Here is a 22,095-nt window from a genome sequence, read left to right as displayed (position 1 = left end):
GGTCAGTTCAAAGCTAAACTGAAAGGAGAATTTCCCTCTCCTTTTATACATTTTTAAAAAAGAGAGGTTGGACCCAGAGTTTGGATAGGAAACACCTGAGTGTAAAAAACAGACGCATCGGAGAGAGCATTGATGTATGTATAATAAAGAGACAAAGTCTGTCTTAAGTCTGTTTTAGTGCACCTTCTCCCTCGGTCTGTATCACCCCATCTGTAATTCACTGACAGCTGCATGTTTTATACTAAATAAATAAATAATTGTGTGTCAACCATGGCTCACTTGGGACCACACTCACCTCTGAATCGCAAGGTTCCAGGTTCATGTCCCACTCCAGGACTTCAGCACAAAAATCATGGCCGACAAAGCAGTGTAATACTGAGGGAGAGTCACACTGACAGAGGTGCTAGCTTCTCGAACGAGATCTGACTTAAACTGAGGCCCTGTCTGTCTTCTCAGGTGGATGTAAAAGATCCCATGGCAATATTTTGAGGAAGACCGGGGGAGTTATCCCCGGTATCCTGGCTAATATTTATTTCCCAATCAACATCACAATGAAAACAAGTTATCTGGTCACTAACACTTTGCTGTTTGTGGGAGTTTGCTGTGTGCAAATTAGCTATCATATTTCATACATCTTATGAATATATGAAATAGGAGCAGGGGCCCCTTGAGCCTGCTCCACCAATCAATAAGATCATGGCTGATCTGTTTGTGTTCTGTGTTCTACATTCCCGTCTACCCCCGGTATCCTTTTATTCCCTTACCTAACAAGAATCTATTTAAAAGCAAAATACTGCGGATGCTGGAAATCTGAAACAAAAACAAAAATTGCTGGAAAAACTCAGCAAGTCTGACAGCATCTGTGGTGAGGAAGACAGAGTTAGCATTTCGAGTCCGTATGACTCTTCATCAGAATCTATTTACCTCTGCCTTAAAAATATTCAGTAGCCCCGCCTCCATTGCCTTCTGAAGCAGTTCCAAAGTCGCACAACCCTCAGAGAAAAAATTTCTTCTCATCTCTGTCCTAAAAGGGCGACCCCTAATTTTAAAACAGTGCCCCCTAGTTTTGGACTCACCCACAAGAGGAAACATCCTTTCCACGACCACCTTGTCAATACCGTTCAGGATCTAATATACTTCAATCAAGGCACCCCTCACTCTTCAAACATTTAGTGGAAACAAGCCCAGTCTGTCTAACCTTTCCTCATAAGACAACCCACTCATTCCAGGTATCAATCCAGCAAACTTCCTCTGAACCACCTCCAATGCATTTGCAACCTTCCTTATAGAAGGAGATCAAAACTGCAAACAGTATTTGAGATGCAGTCTCACCAATGACCTGTATAACCGAACCTGTATAACATCCTACATTTATTTTCAATTCCTCTAGTAATAAAGGATAGCATTCCATCAGCCTCCTTGATTACTTGCTGTACCTGCATACTAACATTTTGTGACTCATGTACGAGAACATCTGGTTCCCTCTGCACCTCAGAATTCTGCAGTCTTTCTCCACTTAATTAATACTCTGCCTTTTTATTCTTCCTGCCAAAGTGAACAACTCATTTTCCCACATTATGCTCCATCTGCCAGATGTTTTCCCACTCACTTAACCTACCTATCTTTGTGTCATCTGCAAATTTAGTTGCTATGTCTTTGCTCCCCTCATCTAAGTCATTGATGTAAATTGTAAAAAGTTGAGGCCCCAGCACAGGTCCCTGTGGGACTCCACTAGTCACATCCTGCCAATCAGACAAAGACCCATTTATGCATACTCTCAGTTTTCTATCAGCTAGCCAATCCTCTATCCAGACTAGTATGTCACCCCCTACACCATGAGCTTCTATTTTCCACAATAACCTTTGATGTGGCACCTTATCAAATGCCTTCTGGAAATCCAAGTGCAGTACATCTACAGGCCCCCCTTTACTCCTTCACATGTTACCCATTCAAAGAACTCTAATAAATTGGTTAAACATGATTTCCCTTTCACCAAACCATGTGGACTCTTTCCGGTGGCCTTGTGCTTTTCTAAATACTTAGCTATAACCTCTTTAATGATCATCTCTAACACCTTCCCCACCACAGACATCAAACTAACTGGCCTTTAGTTTCCTGTTTACTGTCTCCCTCCCTTCTTGAAGAGTTATGTTTGCTACTTTCCAGTCTGATGGAACCTTGCCAGAATGTAGCGAATTTTGGAAAATTAACACGAATGCATCTATTACCTCATTAGCCTCCTTTTTTATACCCTACGATGAAGTTCATCTGAATCCACAGCTCCATCTGTTTGCTCAGTCCTGCTTCCCTAGTGATTGTAATTACACAAATTTCCTCTCTCCCCTCCACCTCCTGATTTACAGCTGCTACTGGAATGTTTTATATCTCCTATAGTAAAGACAGAGCAAAATGTTTGTTTATTTCATCTGCCATTTTCTTATTATCTACTATTAACCCCCCATTCTCACTCTCAAGAGAACCAACAATCACTTTACCCATTCTTTTCCGATTTAAATACCTGTAGAAACTCTTGCTATCCATTTTTATATTTCTAGCTAGCTTCCTCTCATACCCTAATTTCTTTCTCCTCATTAACCTTTTAGTCATTCTCTGCCATTCTTTATATCTTGACCAATTATCTGACCTGCCACTCATCTTTGCGCAGTTATATGTTATTTCCTTAAGTTTGATGCTTTCCTTAACTTCTTTAGTTAACCACAGATAGTGGGTCCTCCCATTGGAATTTTTCTTTATAGTAGGAATATACTTAATCTCAGTATTCTGAAAAATCCCCTTAGATATCTGCCACTGCTTCTCTATTGACATATCTCCTAGCCTAGTATCTCAATTCACTTCAGCTAGCTCAGCTTTCATGGCCACATAGTTGCCCTTGTTTAAGTTTAAAATATGAATCTTAGACCCACTCTCCTCCCTTTCAAACTGTATGTAAATTCAATCATATTGTGGTCATTGCTACCTAGGGATGCCTTCACTCAGGTCATTAATTAATCCTGTCACATTACACAATACTAAGACTGATATAACCTGCTCTTTGGTTGGTTCCAGAAAGTGCTGCTTTAAGGAACTATCTTGAAAGCATTCTATAAACTCCTCATCCAGACTACTACTGCCAATCTGATTCTTCCAGTTTGTATGTAGATTAGTCACCCATGATTATTGTCGTCCCTTTATCACAACATCCAATATTTCTTCTTGTATACTTTGTCCTACATTGTGGTTACTGTTAGGGGGCCGTAGACCACTCCCGCTGATGACCTCTTTCCCCTACTATTCCTCATCTTCACCCAAACCGATTCTGCTTCCTGATCTCCTGAACCAAGGTCATCTTTAACTATTGCACAAATGCCATTCTTAATTAGTAGTGCTACCCCTCCACCTTTACCCAGCTTCCTATTCTTCTTGAAGGTCATATATCCCTCAATATTCAGGACCCAATCCTTGTCATCTGGCAGCCACATTCATAGTGGTTATCAGATCGTACTTATTTACTTCAATGTGCATTATCAATTCATTTACTTTGTTATGAAAACTATGCACATTCAATTACAGAGCCTTTAGTTTTGTGTTTTTGATATCTTTGTGACATCTGGTCTTGATTATTGGTGCATATTTAGGCATATTTTTTCTCTCTGTCCCTTCCTGCCATTCTCCAACGTTCATTTCCCATATTACTATTTTCCTCTCTTACCTTGTCTCTTCTCTTTCTACATTTGATCCCTTGCCCCCGCTATTTAGTTTAAAACCTTCTCTACTTCCCTAGTTATGCAGTTTGCAAGAACACTGGTCTAACACATGGTTCAGGTGTAAACTGTCCCAACTGTACAGCCCCCACTTTCCCCGGTACTGGTGCCAGTGCCTCACCAGCTCAAACCCACTTCACTCACACTAGTCCTTGAGCCATGTGTTCATCTCTAATTTATGTACCTTATTCCAATTTGCACGTGGCTCAGGTAATAATCCAGAGATTATAACCTTTGAGGTTCTGCTTTTCAATTTAGCACCTAGCTCCTCATAATCTCTATGCAGAACCTCTTTCCTAGTTCTACCTATGTCATTGGTACCTATATGGACCATGACAACTGGATCCTCCTCCTCCCACTGCAAGTTCCTCTCCAGCCCTGAGCAGATGCCCTGAACCCTGGCATTGGGCAGGCAACAGAGCCATTTGGAATCTTTGCTGCAGAGAACAGTGCCAATCCCCCTCACTATACTGTCACCTACTACCAAGACATTCCGTTTTGCTCTCCCCACTTGAATTGCTTCCTGTATCATGGTCAGTTTGCTCATCCACCCTACAGCCTCCTGCACTCATCCAAACAAGCTAAGAGAATCTCAAACCTATTAGACAGCTGCAGAGGCTTATACTCCTGATCTCTGGGTCCCCTGACCTGCCTCACTTGCCGTCGCACCCTCCTGTCCTTGACCACTGACCAAGTCAGAAGACCCTATCCTAAGCAGTGTCTTACTGGTGCCTCCTGGTACACATCATCCAGGTAACTTTCCCTCTCCCTGATGTGTCATAGTGTCTGCAGCTCAGCCTCCAGCTCAATGACTCTGAGCCAAAGTTCCTCAAGCCGCAAACACTTACTACAGATGTGTTTGCCCTGGATCACAATGTTATCTAGGAGATCCCACATACTGCAGCTTTGACACATTACCTGTCCTGCCATCCTTAATATGATTTAAATAATTACTTAATTATATTATTCACTTATTTATGTTGCTTTATAATATATTTTATTAACTCTACCATCAATTTGTATATTATTTTAAAGCTTGGGAATAGAACAGACCTTATCCACTCACCAGATACTCAACAAACATTAGTTCCTTTCCCTGTAGTAGAGCAATAGCCAATTCCTACAGGGTGGGAAAGATAGAAAAAGGAAACAAGCACCTCCTCCACCCCCTCACCAAAATCCCCCTCTCACCAAACTCCAAGTCTGCAATCAGTTTCCTCAGCTGCACTGCCTTTTTGAAGCGTAGTCACAACATGACTACAATTCAAAAAATATACCATGGCCCTAAAGTACTTTGAGATGTCCGGTGGTCGTGAAAAATGTTATATAAATGCAAGGTCTTCCTTTTTTTTAAAAGGATGGGTTTTTGAAGGAGCAGTTGATGAATTTGCTGCAAGGATGGTGCAGCGTGTAGGGAGCCCCAGAATGTGTTGCCAAACATGTTTTGCTTTGATTGATGAAGGTGTTTATGAAATAATAGTTACCAGAGGTTGCTGTGTGTCAAATTACTCAGGAAATACTTCAAATATAGACCTGGCTAGCAGTGCTTGAGTTTCAGCACTCAGAATTCACATGCGATTTGACCAGAAAAAAAGTAAAACCTGACTTGTTCCTTTGCATGATGCCCATTCTTCCATCCTCATTGATCCAAGCCACAGACCTACACTCCTGCAGCTGAGGGTCAGTGAGCAGCAATGAAGAGAGGGCCCTGATCCTCACTGAAGTAAGGGAAAAAGAAAGACTTGCATTTTTATAGCACCTTTCATGACCTCGGGACGTCCAAAAGCACTTTTAGCTTCTGAAGTGTAGTCACCAATGTAGTGGAGGGAAACAAGCAGCTAATTATCATGCAGCAAGGCCCCACAAACAGCAATTAGATAAATGGCCAGATAATGTTTGATAAAAACAAAAAACTGCAGATGCTGGCAATCCAAAACAGAAACAGAATTACCTGGAAAAACTCAGCAGGTCTGGCAGCATCGGCGGAGAAGAAAAGCTGATGTTGCCAGACCTGCTGAGTTTTTCCAGGTATTTCTGTTTCTGTTTTGGATTTCCAGCATCTGCTGTTTTTTGTTTTTATCTTTGTTTAATTGACTGCCGCTCCTCTTCAAGGAATGCCTACCTTGAAGAAGTTCTGTTCGTCTCTGTGACAAGATTTCCGTATATCTCTTTTGCCTTGCTCACCTTCATTGCTTTCCATTTCTCTCCTGGTGTTTGACAAGGTGTTTACTAAAACCCGCTTTCACAACCATATCTCCTTTCTCAGTGACTGCCTACGTCTCCGACTTACCCCACGTGGATTTCAACTGAAATTCCACCCCTCATGTTTCGAACCCACCCAGGATTACAGATATCTCCGGGACATAAAACATTTGTCGGACTGCTGTTCCCGTCACAGTCTGAGATCCACACTCAGTGCCATGCGCCGCCATATGAACACACTCGACCTCTCCCTCCAGCAGCATCGCCGTACCCTTTTTCAAAGCTGCGCGTGCCTCCAGTTTCATTTTATTCTTCGTTTCATCCTACGCCTCAACAACAAACTTTTTGTCTTTCTCTCAAGTGCTAAGGAACACAAGCTCCAACAACTCATTGACACCAACATCCATCTAGGACCCTCCACCCCTGCCTGTCCCCACCCCATCTTCCAATCCCAGCCCCGGCCGTGTATTCACTATACTCCCTGACCTTCCACTCTCCGATGCTGAACGTTCAGTGCTCAGCAAAGGACTTAGTTTCATACCCCTATGCCCTCCTCTCAATGAATTTCAGGCTCGGCACGATGCTGAACTCTTCTTCCGCCGTCTTCGTCTCCGTGCTCACTTCTTTGGGCAGGAGTCCTCTCCCCATTCAACGGATCCTTTTACCCACGTCCAATATTCTCCCTCCACCTGGACCCCTCCCTCTGGATTCTTACCTTCTCTTGATCTTTTCATTGAGAACTGTCGGCGCGACTTTAGTCGTCTCAATATCTCTGCTCCTCTCACCCATTCTAATCTGTCTCTCTCTGAACTTACTGCACTCCATTCTCTCAGGTCCAACCCCAACATTGTCATCAAACCCACTGACAAGGGTGGTGCTGTTGTTGTCTGGCGCACTGACCTCTACCTCGCAGAGGCTGAGCGTCAACTCGCAGACACTTTCTCCTACCTCTCCCTGGACCATGACCCCACCACTGAACATCAAGCCATTGTTTCCAGGACTGTCACTGACCTCATCTCCTCTGGAGATCTTCCTCCCAGAGCTTCCAACCTGATAGTCGCCCAACCTTGGACGGCCCGCTTCTACCTCCTACCCAAAATCCACAAACAGGACCGTCCCGGTAGACCGATCTTTTCAACTTGCTCCTGCCCCATGGAACTCATTTCTCGTTATCTTGACTCCCTTCTCTCTCCCCTTGTCCAGTCCCTTTCCCACCTACATCCGTGATTCCTCTGATACCTTACGTCACATCAACAATTTCCAGTTCCCTGGCCCCAACCGCTTCCTCTTCAACATGGACATCCAATCCGTCTACACCTCCATCGCCCACCAGGATGGTCTGAGGGCCCTTAGCTTCTTCCTCGAACAAAGGTCCGAACAATCCCCATCCACCACTACTCTCCTCCGTCTGGCTGAACTTGTTCTCACACTGAACAATTTCTCCTTCAACTCCTCTCACTTCCTCCAAATAAAAGGTGTGGCTATGGGTACCCGCATGGGCTCCAGCTATGCCTGTCTCTTTATGGGGTATGTGGAACATTCCTTGTTCCAGTCCTACTCCGGCCCCCTTCCATAACTCTTTCTCCGGTACATCGATGATTACTTCAGTGCTGCTTCATGCTCTCATTGGGACTTGGAAAAATTTATTAATTTTGCTTCCAATCTCCACCCCTCCATCATTTTCACATGGTCCATCTCTGACACTTCCCTTCCCTTCCTTGACCTCTCTCTCTCAATCTCTGGTGATAGACTGATAACCAATATCCATTACAAGCCTACCGATTCCCACAGCTACCTCGACTACAGCTCCTCACACCCCGCTTCCTGTAAGGATTCCATCCCATTCTCTCAGTTCCTTCGCCTCCGTCGCATCTGTTCTGATGATGCTACCTTCAAAAACAGTTCCTCTGACATGTCCTCCTTCTTCCTTAACCGAGGTTTTCCACCCACGGTCATTGACAGGGCCCTCAACCGTGTGTGGCCCATCTCCCGCGCATCCACCCTCACGCCTTCTCCTCCCTCCCAGAAACAAGATAGGGTCCCCCTTGTCCTCACTTATCACCCCACCAGCCTCCGCATTCAAAGGATCATCCTCCACCATTTCCGCCAACTCCAGCATGATGCCACCACCAAACACATCTTCCCTTCACCCCCCCGGTGGCATTCCGTAGGGATCGTTCCCTCCAGGACACCCTGGTCCACTCCTCCATCACCCCCTACTCCTCAATCCCCACCTATGGCACCTCCCCATGCCCACGCAAAAGATGCAACACCTGCCCCTTCACTTCCTCTCTCAACATCCAAGGGCCCAAACACTCCTTTCAAGTGAAGCAGCATTTAGCTTGCATTTCCCCCAACTTACTCTACTGCATTCGTTGCTCCCAATGCGGTCTCCTCTACATTGGAGAGACCAAAAGTAAACTGGGCGACCGCTTTGCAGAACACCTGTGGTCTGTCCACAAGAATGACCCAAACCTCCCTGTCGCTTGCCATTTTAACACTCCATCCCTGCTCTCTTGCCCACATGTCTGTCCTTGGCTTGCTGGATTGTTCCAGTGAAGCCTAACGCAAACGGGAGGAACAGCACCTCATCTTCCGATTAGGCATTTTACAGCCTTCTGGACTGAATATTGAATTCAACAACTTTAGATCTTGAGCTCCCTCCTCCATCCCCACCTCCTTTCTGTTTCTTCCCCCTTCCTTTTGTTTTTTTCCAATAATTTATATAGATTTTTCTTTTCCCACCTATTTCCATTATTTTTAAATCTTTTATGCCCTGCTAGTCTTTCCACCTCACCCCCACTAGAGCTGTACCTTGAGTGCCCTACCATCCATTCTTAATTAGCACATTCATTTGGATAATATCACCACCTTCAACACCTCTGTGTTCTTTTGTTCTTTTGTCTGTGACATCTTTTGATTATCTGCTCCTATCACTGCTTGTTTGTCCCTACAACCACACCCCACCCCCTCCACTTCTCTCCCCCCACCCAAGACCACCCCCCCCCACCTTAAACCAGCTTATATTTCACTCCTCTCCTTAGATTCACTCAGTTCTATTGAAGGGTCATGAGGACTCGAAACGTCAACTCTTTTCTTCTCCGCCGATGCTGCCAGACCTGCTGAGTTTTTCCAGGTAATTCACATAATGCTTGATGTTGGTTGAGGATAAACATTGGCCAGGACAGCAAGGGAGAACTCTCCTGTCCTTCAGTATAATGCTACATTTTGGATGGGATGGGGTGGGGTGGGTGGGGGTGGGGGTGGCAGTGGCACTGGTATGTAGAAGTAGAAAAGAGGAATAAGGTGTGTAAAGGAATGAGCTTTGGCCAATATCAGAGAATGGACAGAATAGAGAAGGACTACAATGAATACAAAGACAGGTTTACAGTGCCCCTACGTAAAGACACAAAGTATGGTGAATAAGGTTGGAGAGCTATAAGCACTAATAGCCATGTGGGAATATGATGTTGTGGCAGTAACAGAAACGTGGCTTAAAAATGGTGAAGACTGGGTGTTAAATATTGAAGGATGCAATGTTTTCAGAAATGATAAGGAAAGAACAAAAAGGAGATGTGGTGGCAGTACTGATTAGGGAATATATTGTAGTGTCAGAAAGAGAGGATGTCCTGGAGGAGACAAGGTCAAAGTCCATTTGGTTAGAGTTGAGAAATAAAATGGGTTGGAACACATCTGCTGTAGGATATTCAAAAGACTTCAAAATAGTGAAAGGGACAGAGGGGCAAATCTGCAGGGAAATCACAGAATGCGCAAGAACTATACAGTCAGATATTGGGAGACTTTAATTACCCAACTATTGAATGGGATAATGTTAGTGTAAATGGTACGAGGAGGAAGAGTTTCTGTAATGTGTTCACGAGAACTTCCTTGACCAGTACATTCTCAGTTCAATTAGAAAGGAGACATTGCTGGATCTGTGGAGAAACACAGAGTGATCATTGTATCATGAGGTTTAGATTAGTAATGGAGAAGAGTAAGGAACAATATAAAGTAGAACTTCAAAATTGGAAGAGGACTAATTTCAATGGGATGAGACGGGATCTAGCCAGAGTAAAACGGAAGCAAAGATTGACAGGAAAATCTGTAATGGAACAATGGATGATCCTTATGGAGGAGATGTTTTAGGTACAGGTTCGGTACATTCCAACATGAGCAGAAAGGTGCACCAATGCCAGGGCTCATTGGAAGATGAGTGATGTAGAGAATATAATGAAATAAAAAAAGAGGGTGTATGATACATGAATTTTTCAAGCAAGAACCAGGCAAAATATAATAAGTTGAGAGTGGAATTGAAGAAGATTAGTGAGACATGCAAAGAGAAAAAATGAGAATGGAATGGCAGTTCACATGAAAAGGAACCTATAAACTTTCTACCGGCATGTAACTAGTAATCAGGCAATAAGAGGTCGGATGGGGACTATTATGGGCAAATAGAGTGAAAGATATTTAGAGGTGAAGAGCAAGGCTAGAACACTCAATGAGTTCTTTGTATCAGTGTTTATTAAGGAAGAGGATGCTGACAAAATATTGGTAGGAATGGAAGGAGCGGAGGTAGGTGAAAATCAATAGGAAGGATGATTGGAATGGCTGGGTATGCTTAGAGTGCGTAAGTCACCTGGTCTGGATGGCTTGCATCCCAGCTCACTAAAATATGTTTGAGTGGAGTCAGCAGAAGTGCTGGCCCTAACCTTTCAATCTTTCCCAGATAGGTGAGCTGCGAGTGACTGCCCTGGACATCCAGGCAACATTTGCTGTGTGGCATCAAGGAGCCCAAGCAAAACTGGGGCCAATGGGAATCAGGGGGAAAACTCTCCACTGGTTGGAGCCATGCCTAGCGCAAAGGAAGATGGGTATGGTTGTTGGAGGTCAGCTCCAGGACATCACTGCAGGAGTACCTCAGGGTAGTGTCCTAGGCCCAACCATCTTCAGCTGCTTCATCAATCACTTCCATTCAGCATAAGGTCAAAAATGGGGATGTTCGCTGATGATTGCACAATGTTCAGCCCCATTCGCGACTCCTCCGATACTGAAGCAGTCCATGTCCAAATGCAGCAAGACCTGGACAAAATCCAGGCTTCGGCTGACAAGTGGCAAGTAACATTCACGCCAGACAAGTGTCAGGCAATGACCAGGCTGGGATCTTCTGGCCCTGTAGGGGCGTAGTCTGCCCCAGGAGATACAGAGGCCCAGCTGGAAGTCCATTGACTTTCAGCAGGACTGGTCAATCGCAGCAGTGGGCAGGGTTGGGAAATCCTGCCCCATCTCCAACAGGAGAGGATCTAACCATTGCCCATTGGCATTTAATGGTATTATGATCGCTGAAAAAAGAGACACCTTGAAGCCTTCACCCCAAATCAAATGGAAGAGATATTTGCTGAGTTTGAACTCCTCTACTCCCAACTATCCTGCCACAAACTAGCATTCACTAAAGACACTGAATCCTTGAAAGTGCATCTAGCTGATCTGGCGCATGCATATTGTGGGTTTCCAAATGACCTGTATGACTGTCACATGCAACGCGACTGTCTTACACTGCTGCGAGGCCTTAAGGCCAACCCAAGCATACACATCAGTAAACCTGACAAAGGGTTGGGAATAGTCACCCTTAAGAAATGTGGCTATATCAACAACATGCACACCACTTTTAATAACAGGTTCAAATTCGTATCCATTGGACCTGCCGCTCAATATGAACGGACAGCCCTGCTTGAAAGTAAGATAAAGAACAGCTTGCTGAACTCACGTAAGAGCGATGAGCTGATGCCTGATATATATGACAGGGTCTGTCCTCACAGCTTGCTGTATCCATGTACGTATGGGCTGCCCAAGGCGCACAAAAGTGATGTCCCTTTACACCCTATCTTACTGTGACCAATTCTGCACAACATGAATTGGCCAAATGGTTGGGAGAATTGTTAGAACCAGTTCTGAGCAAGTTTTCAATGTGAAGCATTCCTTCATATTTGCGAAGAACATATGGGACTTGCATATCAATAGCAATGCTGTGTCCATGTCCTCATTTGACATTGCTACCCTATTCACCAATGTTCCACTTAAGGAAGCCACAGGTGTTTTACTGCAGCGCTATGTCATGGCGATCTAGACCTGCCACCATTGCATGAATCAGTATTCATTGAACTTATGAACTCGGCAGCTCACGCGGTTGAGTTCAGTTTTAATGACACCATGTGCACCCAAATATTGGGTGTTGCCATGGGACCTCCTCTAGGCTCAGCTTTCACAAACATCGTTGTTGTGTTCCATGAGAAACGTGACCTCAATGGAATGACACCCAACCTCCTTCCCCTCACATATCTCTGATATGTGGATGATACGTTCACGATATTTAAATCCACAGCTGCATGTAATAATTTCCTTACATGTCTTAATGGGGTCCATCCTGCGCTCAAATTCACCTTTGAAATGGAGCAGTAAAGTGAACTCCCCTCCCTTGACGTACTAGTTGATAAATCTGCCGGGGGGGTTCTCTACCATGGTCTACTGCAAACCTACCTTCACTGCTCAATATATGTGTTGGGATTCTTACAGTTCTATGCACTATAAGGTTGATATTATTGGCAACCTTGTAAATAGGGCATGAGTCATTTGCTTGCCACACAAGCTTAATGCTGAAATAGGTGCATCAAAGGCATCCTGTAGGTTAATAGCTACCCTAATCAGATCATTTGGCACTGTACGTTGCTCAAACTCATGAACGGGCCTAAGGCCATCACTTTCAGCCTTGAAAAGTGCCCAGTCTACCCCAGATTACCCTGAAAGGGCAAGGTATCTCAAAAATTTGAGCAACAGGTGAAGCTAGCTATTTCACACTGCTACTATGCAGTAACAACACAAGTGTATTCACCATGAACAGGATGCTGCCGTCAAGCCAAAAAGACATTCTGCTTATCACACAAATGAGTAATGTGGTATATGAATTGCAATGCCAGTGTGATGCTAGGTAAGCTGTACATCCCAAAGACTGGCAGATCGTATCAAACAACATGTCCCAGCCAAAAACAAAAACAGAATTACCTGGAAAAACTCAGCAGGTCTGGCAGCATCGGCGGAGAAGAAAAGAGTTGACGTTTCGAGTCCTCATGACCCTTCGACAGTTCTGTCGAAGGACTCGAAACGTCAACTCTTTTCTTCTCCGCCGATGCTGCCAGACCTGCTGAGCTTTTCCAGGTAATTCTGTTTTTGTTTTTGTTTTGGATTTCCAGCATCCGCAGTTTTTTTGTTTTTATAACATGTCCCAGCCGCTGTTCCCAAGGGGCAAGGTACAGACCCTACCCAACCAGCCCGTGCTTGTAAAACTCAAAACACAGTGTCCAACGTTAGATGTGATTCTGCGATTGGACAACATTTACTAAATAATCCTCAGTGTGCTAAGAATTGCATTGACAACAAATTTAAGATTGTCAGTCAGGCTTGCAATGTGGTGCATTTGTGTGTACTGGAAGCTCGAAATATTAATTCTCAGGGCCCTGTTCCTTGCAGACAGAAAGAACATGTAAACACATTGTGCCCGTTTCAGCTAAACAACGTAGGTGACAGCCATTCACTGACTCATTCCTCAGGGCAATCCCTTGACCAATCAGGGTCAAACTACCTAGTTTAAATTTCAAACAGTGCTGGCAATTAATTGTCAGTCACCGTCAACTGTTGCATGCTCCATGGCATCACCTCTACCAATCAGAGTCATCTTGCCAACCAATCAGCACCCTCTTCTCATACTGTGTAAATTGTTGTTTTCCCCGCTTATATTGGTATTCTTGTGAAGTTCCCTGATGAGTGCAAGACAAAAAGCGATAACATGTCTCTTTTCTCAGCAATACACAAGTTCTGTACTACCAACAAACTATTGGTAATGCCATCACTGAATTCCCCCACTGTCAACATGCTGGAGGTTAGCATTGACCGGAAACTGAACTGGACTAGCCATATAAATACTGTGGTTGCAAGAGCAGTTCAGAGGCTAAGAATGCTGTGATGAGTAACTCAACTCCTGACTCCTCAAAGCCTGTCCACCATCTACAAGGCAGAAGTCAGGAATGTGATGCAACACTCTCCACTTGCTTGGATGAGTGCAGTTCCAACAAAACTCAAGAAGTTTGACACCATCCAGGACAAAGGAGCCCACTTGATATGTACCCCATCCACAAATATTCACTCCCTCCACCATCAATGCAGTGGCAGTAGTGTGTACCATCTACAAGATGCACTGCAGGAACTCACCAAGGCTCCTTTGACAGCACCTTCCAAATCCATGACCACTACCATCTAGAAGGACAAGAGCAGCAGATATGTGGGAACACCACCACCTGGAAGTTCACCTCCAAGTCACACACCATCTTGACTTGGAAATATATCACTGTTCCTTCACTGTCACTGGGTCAAAGTCCTGGAACTCCCTCTCTAACAACACTGTGGGTGTACCAATACCACATGGGCTGCAGCAGTTCAAGAAGGCAGCTCACCACCGCCTTCTCAAGGGTAATTAGGGATGGGAATAAATTATGGCCTAGCCAGCAACACCCACATCCTATGAATGAATGAAAAAAATCATGCTAGTGGATTAGAGAATGGCAAATGTGACACATTTATTCAAGAAAGAGTATGAGGACATTCCCAGTAACTACAGGCTGTTCAATTTAACATCAGCAATGGGTGAGGGTTTAGAAACAACAAGCCATGAAAACTTAACAGGAACTTGGAGAGATTTGACTTCATTAAGGAGAGCCAGCATGGATTTGTAAAAGGCAGATTGTACCTGACTAATCTAATTGAATTTTTTGATGAAGTAAGAGAGAAGTTTTGATGAAGGGAAAGCAATGGATGTTGTCTATGAGGACTTTAAGAAAGTGTTTGCCAAGGCCCCATATAAAAGGCTGGTTAACAAAACTGAGGCCTATGGAATAATGGGGTCAGTGTTGGATAAACAATTGGCTTAAGGATGGAAAACAGTGATTCATAGTAGATAGTTATTTTTCAGACTGGAGGATGATAGACAATGGTGTTCCCAAACTGACTGCAACAGGATATAGTTAGGCTAGCAAAAAGGGCAGACAAATGGCAAATGGAATTTAATACTGAGAAGTTTGAAGTAAGGCACTTTGGCAGAAGCGATAGGGAGAAGCAACATAGACTTAATAGCATGGCTGTAAAAAGTGTACAGGGACAGAGGGACCATGTGCATAGATTTCTGAAGGTGTCAGGACATTGAGATAATGGTTAACAAAGCACATGGGATCTTGGGCATCATAAACATGGGTATTGAGTACAGCAACAGGGAAGTTGTGCTGAACCACAACTAGAGTATTGCGTTCAGTTCTGGTAACCACACTTAAGGAAAGATGTAATGGGGGTGCAGAAGAGATTTACCAGAATGGTTCCAGGGATGAGGGATTTTAACTACAAGGTCAAGTTCGAAAAGTTAGGGCTGTTCTTCTTGAAGCAAAGGAGATTGAGGGGAGATTTGATAGAAGTGCACAAAATTATGACAGGTTTCGATAAGGTACAAAGAAAAGTCGTTCTCTTTAGCTGGTGGTAGAATAACTAGGGGGATGCAACTTTAAAGTTTTAGGCAAGAGACATGGGCGGGATGTGAGGAAGGACTTGTTTTATGGAGCGAGTGGTAATGACCTGGAATTCGCTGCCTAAGAGGGTGGTGGAAGTGGGGCTGATGACTGATTCCTAAAGGAAATTGTATGGAGGCTTGAGGGAAATAAACTTGCTGGGAATAGAGCCGGGGAGCAGGCTGACTGAGTCCATGCTGGCTCTCTGTAGAGCAATCCAATGGGCTGAATGGCCTCCTTCTGTGCTATACTCACCACGTGACACTATAATCCGAGAGGAAGACAAAGTCAGGGTTTAACGTCTCATTGAAAATATGACACCTCTGACAGTGCAGCCCTCCTTCAGTTTGGCACTGGAGAGTCAGCTTGGGTTTGTGCTCCTGTCTCTGGAGTGGGGCTTGAATGCACACCTTCTGACTTGGGTGAGTGTGCTGTCAGAGTAGCCCTTTCACAAACATGGGGTTCATAATAGACAGGAAGTAACCCTTTGGTCCATCTCAGCCTGTCCCGCACAATTGTCTCATAGTACCTCGTGTGTCAGAATATATATGTCCCCCCTACCCAAGGCTCATCCCACCACATGCTTGTCCACATACACATTACAAAAACTATGTGATCTCCTGCAAGGGAGAGGCAAAAAAATGAACTGTTTTTAAAAAGAAAAGCCCAGGCCAATTTGAGGAAGAGTAAATATGGGAAGTTTTTTTCACAAGCATATTGAAGTGACTGCGCATCAAGTAAAACCAACCTTATTTTAAAGTGGAGAGTGTGTCCCATGTGCTCTTTGGTGATGAGCTCTTTAACATTTTCCACTTTCCAGTGTGTTTCTGTCAGTTGAATTTAGTTCCCCTTTGGGGAATTATCTTTCCAACAGTGGCAGTGTTGTTGAGTTGTGGAGCTATGTACCTGTTTATAGACTTGTTTGTGTTCTGTACAAGAGTACATCCCATCATTGTTTTTCCCTTGTCCACATACACATTACAAAAACAAGTATGTCACTCAATAAACAGGCGAGCCAGCCTGGCCAATCAAAGCACCCTCACAGCAACAGCAACAGGGGTGATATAAAAAGAGGAAAGGGGCTGGGAGTAAAGCAAACCTGACAGTGCCTGAAGGAAAGAGGGACAGGTTAACGATTCAGGTTGTGATCCTTTGTCAGAACTGAGAGAGAAATGGAAACAAACGGCCTTACCCAGTTCATGAAAAAGAAGGAACAAGAGGATATCAACAGGTAAAAGTCATGTGTACCCAAATGCTAAATCTTTTTGCTGTTTTAAGATCTCGCACATTGTTTTCTAAATGCTCAGATCTGAAGACCTGCTACAAATCCTCCACTTGCCAAGTTACCTGTCAAGCAATAATTTATCGTGCATTGGAATACATCACTTACCCTGGCTATTGTGCATGTGTCAGCCTTCAACAACCTGATCCCAATTATCTCTGTTGGCAAGCAGACAGCTGGATGGACCCCATGGAGCTAAAAGATGAGGGAAATGGACTCCCTCAAGGCAAAATACTCTCATTGTTTCAAAGTGGAGTCTTTTTGTCATTTGTTGGCTGAATGTGGGCAAAATAGGTATTTATTGTCCACCCCTTGTTGCCCTGAGAAAGTGATGGTGGGCTTTCTCCTTGAATCCCTGTAGCCGTGTGATGCTGCTGCTCCCTCCACGTTGGTGGGTAGGGAGTTCCAGAATATTGACCTAAGGACAATGAAGGAATGGCCATGTACACTCAACTCAAGAGGGGAATTTAGAGGGGCACGTAAAGGCAGTGGTGCTGTTCTCATCCTTCTTGGGAGTACAGGTCATGGGGCTGGGAGATGTTGGAAAAATCAGTTTAGTGAGCTCTTCTTTTTGGTACATACTACAGCTTAGAGTGAAAGGAGTGGATATGGAGTCTAGAGGCACTGACCAAATGGGCTGCTCTGTCCTGGATGGTGTTGAGTTCTTGAGTGGTTGCATTGGTTACACCCGTCCCGGCAAGCAGAGAGCATTTATTTTCATACCTGACTTGACATGTATACATGGCTTTGAGGGGTGAGGAGGGAATCCGCTTGAGTACTTAACCTCTGTCTGCTATTGTACTCAAGGTGTTGATGTGACTGGTCCAAGTTAAGCTTCTGGCCACTGGTTTCAACCCCCGCCCTCCCCCCCGGATGTTGACTCTGTATGATTTGATGGTGCCACTTAGTAGATATTCTGCCTCCTAAATCTCAACCATGTAAAACCAAATGAGCATCTGTGTTGTATAAATCAGAGGGAGAAATGTTCTGCTTTGTATTTGTAGTGAAATTGTATACAGCATATGAAAAGCATGTTTGATTTTGTTCTAAATAGAGAAACCTTTGATCATGGTGCTGTGCGTCAGAACAAGCTCTCTTCTCAAAGGTTGAAGCAATATATTCAAAAAGAGAGTGATGGATAAACCCCTAACAATATACCAATTACTCTGATGTCAAATTGTGGGCAAAATCTTAGAATCTGTAATGAGAGATAAAATGCATGAGTATGTAGAAATGCATCAGTTAACTAAGGGCAGTCAACATGGGTTTGTCAAATGCAAGCTGTGTTTGTCAAATAAAAATAGGAAGTACTGGAAATACGCAGCAGGCTTGGAAGCATATGTGGAGAGAGAAAACTGGAGTTAATATTTCAGGTCTGTGATCTTTCACCAGAACTTTAATCAGTTGGTCACAGACCCAAAATGGCAACTCTGTTCCTATCTCCACGGAGGCTGCCAGACCTGCTGGTTTTCTGAGTTCCAGCATCTGCTGTATTTTGCTTTTGTCTATGTTTGGCAAATGTCTTTGAAAGTTATTATGTGGGTGAACAGATAAAGAGTTAGTGTAGGTGCTTAGATTTTCAGAGGGTATTCAATAAGGTGCCTCATGAAAGGCTTTTAGATTGTATAAGACAGTAGCAGCTTTGATAAAACATTGCTCATTGGATCAGAGATGAAGATTTAGGGTAAGTAACTGGCATGGACCCAAGAGGCCACGCTAAGGCCACATTTGTTCTCTGCATCCACAGATGATCAGGGTTTGAGCGCAGGGCACACAATCTCAACTTGTTGACAACACTAAGGTAGCAGATTGGACAAACAGCCACGAGATTTGTGAAAGACCTTAGGGAGATGTAAACAGGTTGGCAGAATGGGCAGGAAGATGGAAAATGCAAGTGTGAGATAATGCACTTTTGGGAAGAAAAACAAGAAAGGGGTGTGTGTACTCAACAGGAAGTCATGTTGGTGACTCCTGGGAGAGTTGAAGAGAGAGATCTAGCGGTGCAAATGTAGAATTCCCTGTGGTTTCTCATGCAAGTAGAGAAAGTATTTTTAAAGAGTCTGCAGTGTGTTTGGTTCCATTAATAGAGGCAAAAACATACGAGAGTAAAGAAGTAGTAGTTAGTTAGGTAACAGGCAGGGTACTTTGTGCAGTTTTGGGGACGCAATGCAGAAAGGACAGAAGTTACAGAGAGCAAACAGTGAAGTTTTATTGGGATGATGCTAATGATGGGAAACTATAGCTATCAGGAGAGACTTCAGAGCCTGGGACTATTTCCATTGACACAGAGAAGGCCTAGGAGCGATTTAATTGAGACTTTTAAAATAAGGAAGGGTCTTGATAGTGAATGTCAAAGACATCTCCTCACCCTTGGGCAGTCAGTGAAGAGGCATTATCATAAAGAAAATGAGGTCAAAGTGTTTCTTTACAGGGCTGTAGTGGTATGAAATGCTTTGCCGCAGGGTGTGTTCAAAGGAGAGATCATTGCATCTCTTAAGAGACAACTGGATCATTACTTGAAACAGGAATATACAGGATTGTAGAAAGGGTGTTGGATTGATCTTGCAGAGAGCCAACACAGACATGATGGATCAAAATGGCCTCTTTTGATGCTCGAGACCTCTATGGTTTAAATAAGTAAGGATTTTAAGGCATTCCCAAGTTCAATCTTTACACTGGTAAATTTTAGTGGGAGTGGATCGATTTACCAAACCATTTGTTTCCTTTTATTAACTAGCAATCCACTGCCCTCACTGGAGGAAATCACATCCTGGACTCAGGGTTTCGACAAGGTGATGAGGACTGAAGCCGGCAGAAACGTTTTCCGTGAGTTTCTGCGGACGGAGTACAGTGAGGAGAACATGCTCTTTTGGCTAGCATGTGAAGACTTCAAAAAGGAAAAGAACACGAAGGTGGTTGCAGAAAGAGCAAGGACAATATACGAAGATTACATTTCAATACTGTCTCCAAGAGAGGTGAGAGAATTCCTGCAGGCAAACACAAGACTAAGGCACTCAGATAACGTTAGAGATTGTGCTATTTCTTTTCCTTCTGATATATTCTATTTTGAAAGGAGAAGGTGAGTATAGGTAAGTACTGTCAATGATTAGTACCGTCAAAGATTAATACTATCAATAATTACTGATGCCAATTAGTAATGTTACTGAGTTATACAGTTAGTGATTAAGATTTAGTATTGTCTATGATTAGTTATATTAATGAATACTATTGTTAATAATTGATTGTATTAATGAGTACTCTCATTGGTTATAAATTTAATTGATAAATTAGTTTTGATCAATTTGTACCATGTGATTACAGTCAATAATTAGTACTGTAAAGGATTAGTGTTTAAGTTTGTACTGTGTATGATTAATACTGTCTATAATTAGTATTGCTGATATTTAGTACTCTTGTTCGTATTATTGTCACAGATGTGAGTGCTATCTGTGATTATTTTCTGCCTGGACTGTTAATGAGGAATATTGTCAGTGATACAAATATGAATAATTTCACAATAGTGCCAGTGATCAGGACCAACCATGACTAGCACAGCCTATGGTTAGCCCTGGGACTGTTAATAGCCAGGATTCCACCACCCCATCCCCCTCCCAGGGATCGCCCTGCCAATGATAAGGAATAATCTATTGGCTAAAGATGCGATACTGTTTTAGATTTTAAATTTGTAAATGCTTGCATTCCTGAACTTCCATGTTTTAGAAAACAAAGACTGGGTACATTGAGGCCAATTAAATCTGATCCCTTTAATTGCAGCACTCAGATGCTGTAATCAAGATGGAGGTACACACAACCACAGTAAATGGAGGATGCTTTCTAAGTTGGTAATTGATAATAGTGAGCTTTGGCAGAACTTAGCATTAACAGTGCTGACCACTGACACCATTGGTCATTCATAACACTAGTATTGGCAATTAATAATACTGACCACCTGCTCTGTCAGCATTCACCATAACACTGACCACTGGCCATTCATAATACCGACCAGTCCTAGCAATTGCCATTCATACTGACTATGGGCTAATTATTAATACTGACCACTGATGGAACTATCATACTGACCACTAGATTTTCATAGAACTGGACATTCATAATACTGACCAATGCGCATTCATTATATTGTTCATTCACAACACTGATCTTTGTTAACACTGCCGAAATGGATGACCATTGATATTAACCTTTCATAGTGCTGATGACAGACAGCAGTGATCATTGGCATGGTGTACTTTGCACTGTTGGTTATGGGGACAACTTGATGATATTGAATAGTAACATCATTGCCAATTTACACCACTAATGTAACTGACCATTAATAGCACTGGCCATTGGCCATGTCTTTTGATGACCATTAATGAGACTGGCCATTGTGGTTGGAACTGGATTGAGGCTTTCCTGATCTGAATGGCTCAATTTCATCGTTGGACACTGCTTTTAATCACCGGGCATTGGAGGGTGTTTGTGTCAAACAGTGACTGAGGCAGCTCAGCCTCACTTCTCAGCAGTGACTCAAGGCCTCTGCAGGGAAGCTCAAGTGTGTGATGATAGTGATGCCTTTACAGATGAGTATTCAACCATCAGTCAGTGTCCACTTTCTACATACAGGTCATCATGTCCTTTAGGACAGAGGCAATTATGAGAATGGCTGTGAAAGGGCTGAAATGAAGTATAAAGTCTGCATCAGATCAATGCTGAATAGTCTCGAGTGAGATTGTGTAATAATTAAATGTGCACTTCAGTTATTTTTTCTTTGTGCTATTTGCAGGTGAGTCTTGACTCTCGTGTGCGAGAAATAGTCAACAGGAATTTGATGAATCCATGCCCTCTTATGTTTGAGGACGCTCAGCTACAGATATACAGCCTAATGCACAGGGATTCCTTCCCTAGGTTCTTGAACTCTGAGATGTACAAGTCTCTCATTGAAAAGCCTAAGACTTCCCCTGACACTAGCCCTGATGTTGAAAGCTAATCTTGGACCTCCTAAAAGCACAAGGAAATGGAATAATGGAATTTTGAACACAGCTGCACACTCACATTTGTACTTGCACACTCAGATGTTTTCACAATCTCAGTCACATACACACTTACAGATGCAGTCACATACATGTGTACATGTACACAGCCATATACACATGTGCCCAAATGTACACACAATTATACACACACGTGAACATACTTGCATAATCATTCCCTAACATACACACGTGCATGCATATATGAAAGCACATTCACA

At 43.4% G+C, this 22,095-nt stretch overlaps 1 protein-coding gene across 1 annotated transcript in view; it reads left to right on the top strand.

The window, feature by feature from the left end:
- LOC121288904 (regulator of G-protein signaling 17-like) overlaps positions 1-21,831 on the top strand; it is a 39,104-nt gene extending 17,273 nt beyond the window's left edge. Inside the window, exons 3-5 of the mRNA XM_041207754.1 lie at positions 9,587-9,606; positions 19,582-19,819; positions 21,628-21,831. Of these exons, the coding sequence (XP_041063688.1) occupies positions 9,587-9,606; positions 19,582-19,819; positions 21,628-21,831 (462 nt within the window). The remainder of the gene's footprint in view (positions 1-9,586; positions 9,607-19,581; positions 19,820-21,627) is intronic.
- Positions 21,832-22,095: the final 264 nt, after the last annotated feature.

This window comes from Carcharodon carcharias, chromosome 2 (assembly GCF_017639515.1).
Source record: "Carcharodon carcharias isolate sCarCar2 chromosome 2, sCarCar2.pri, whole genome shotgun sequence".
NCBI classification, from domain to species: domain Eukaryota; kingdom Metazoa; phylum Chordata; class Chondrichthyes; order Lamniformes; family Lamnidae; genus Carcharodon; species Carcharodon carcharias.
This window is presented reverse-complemented; position numbering and strand designations above follow the sequence as displayed.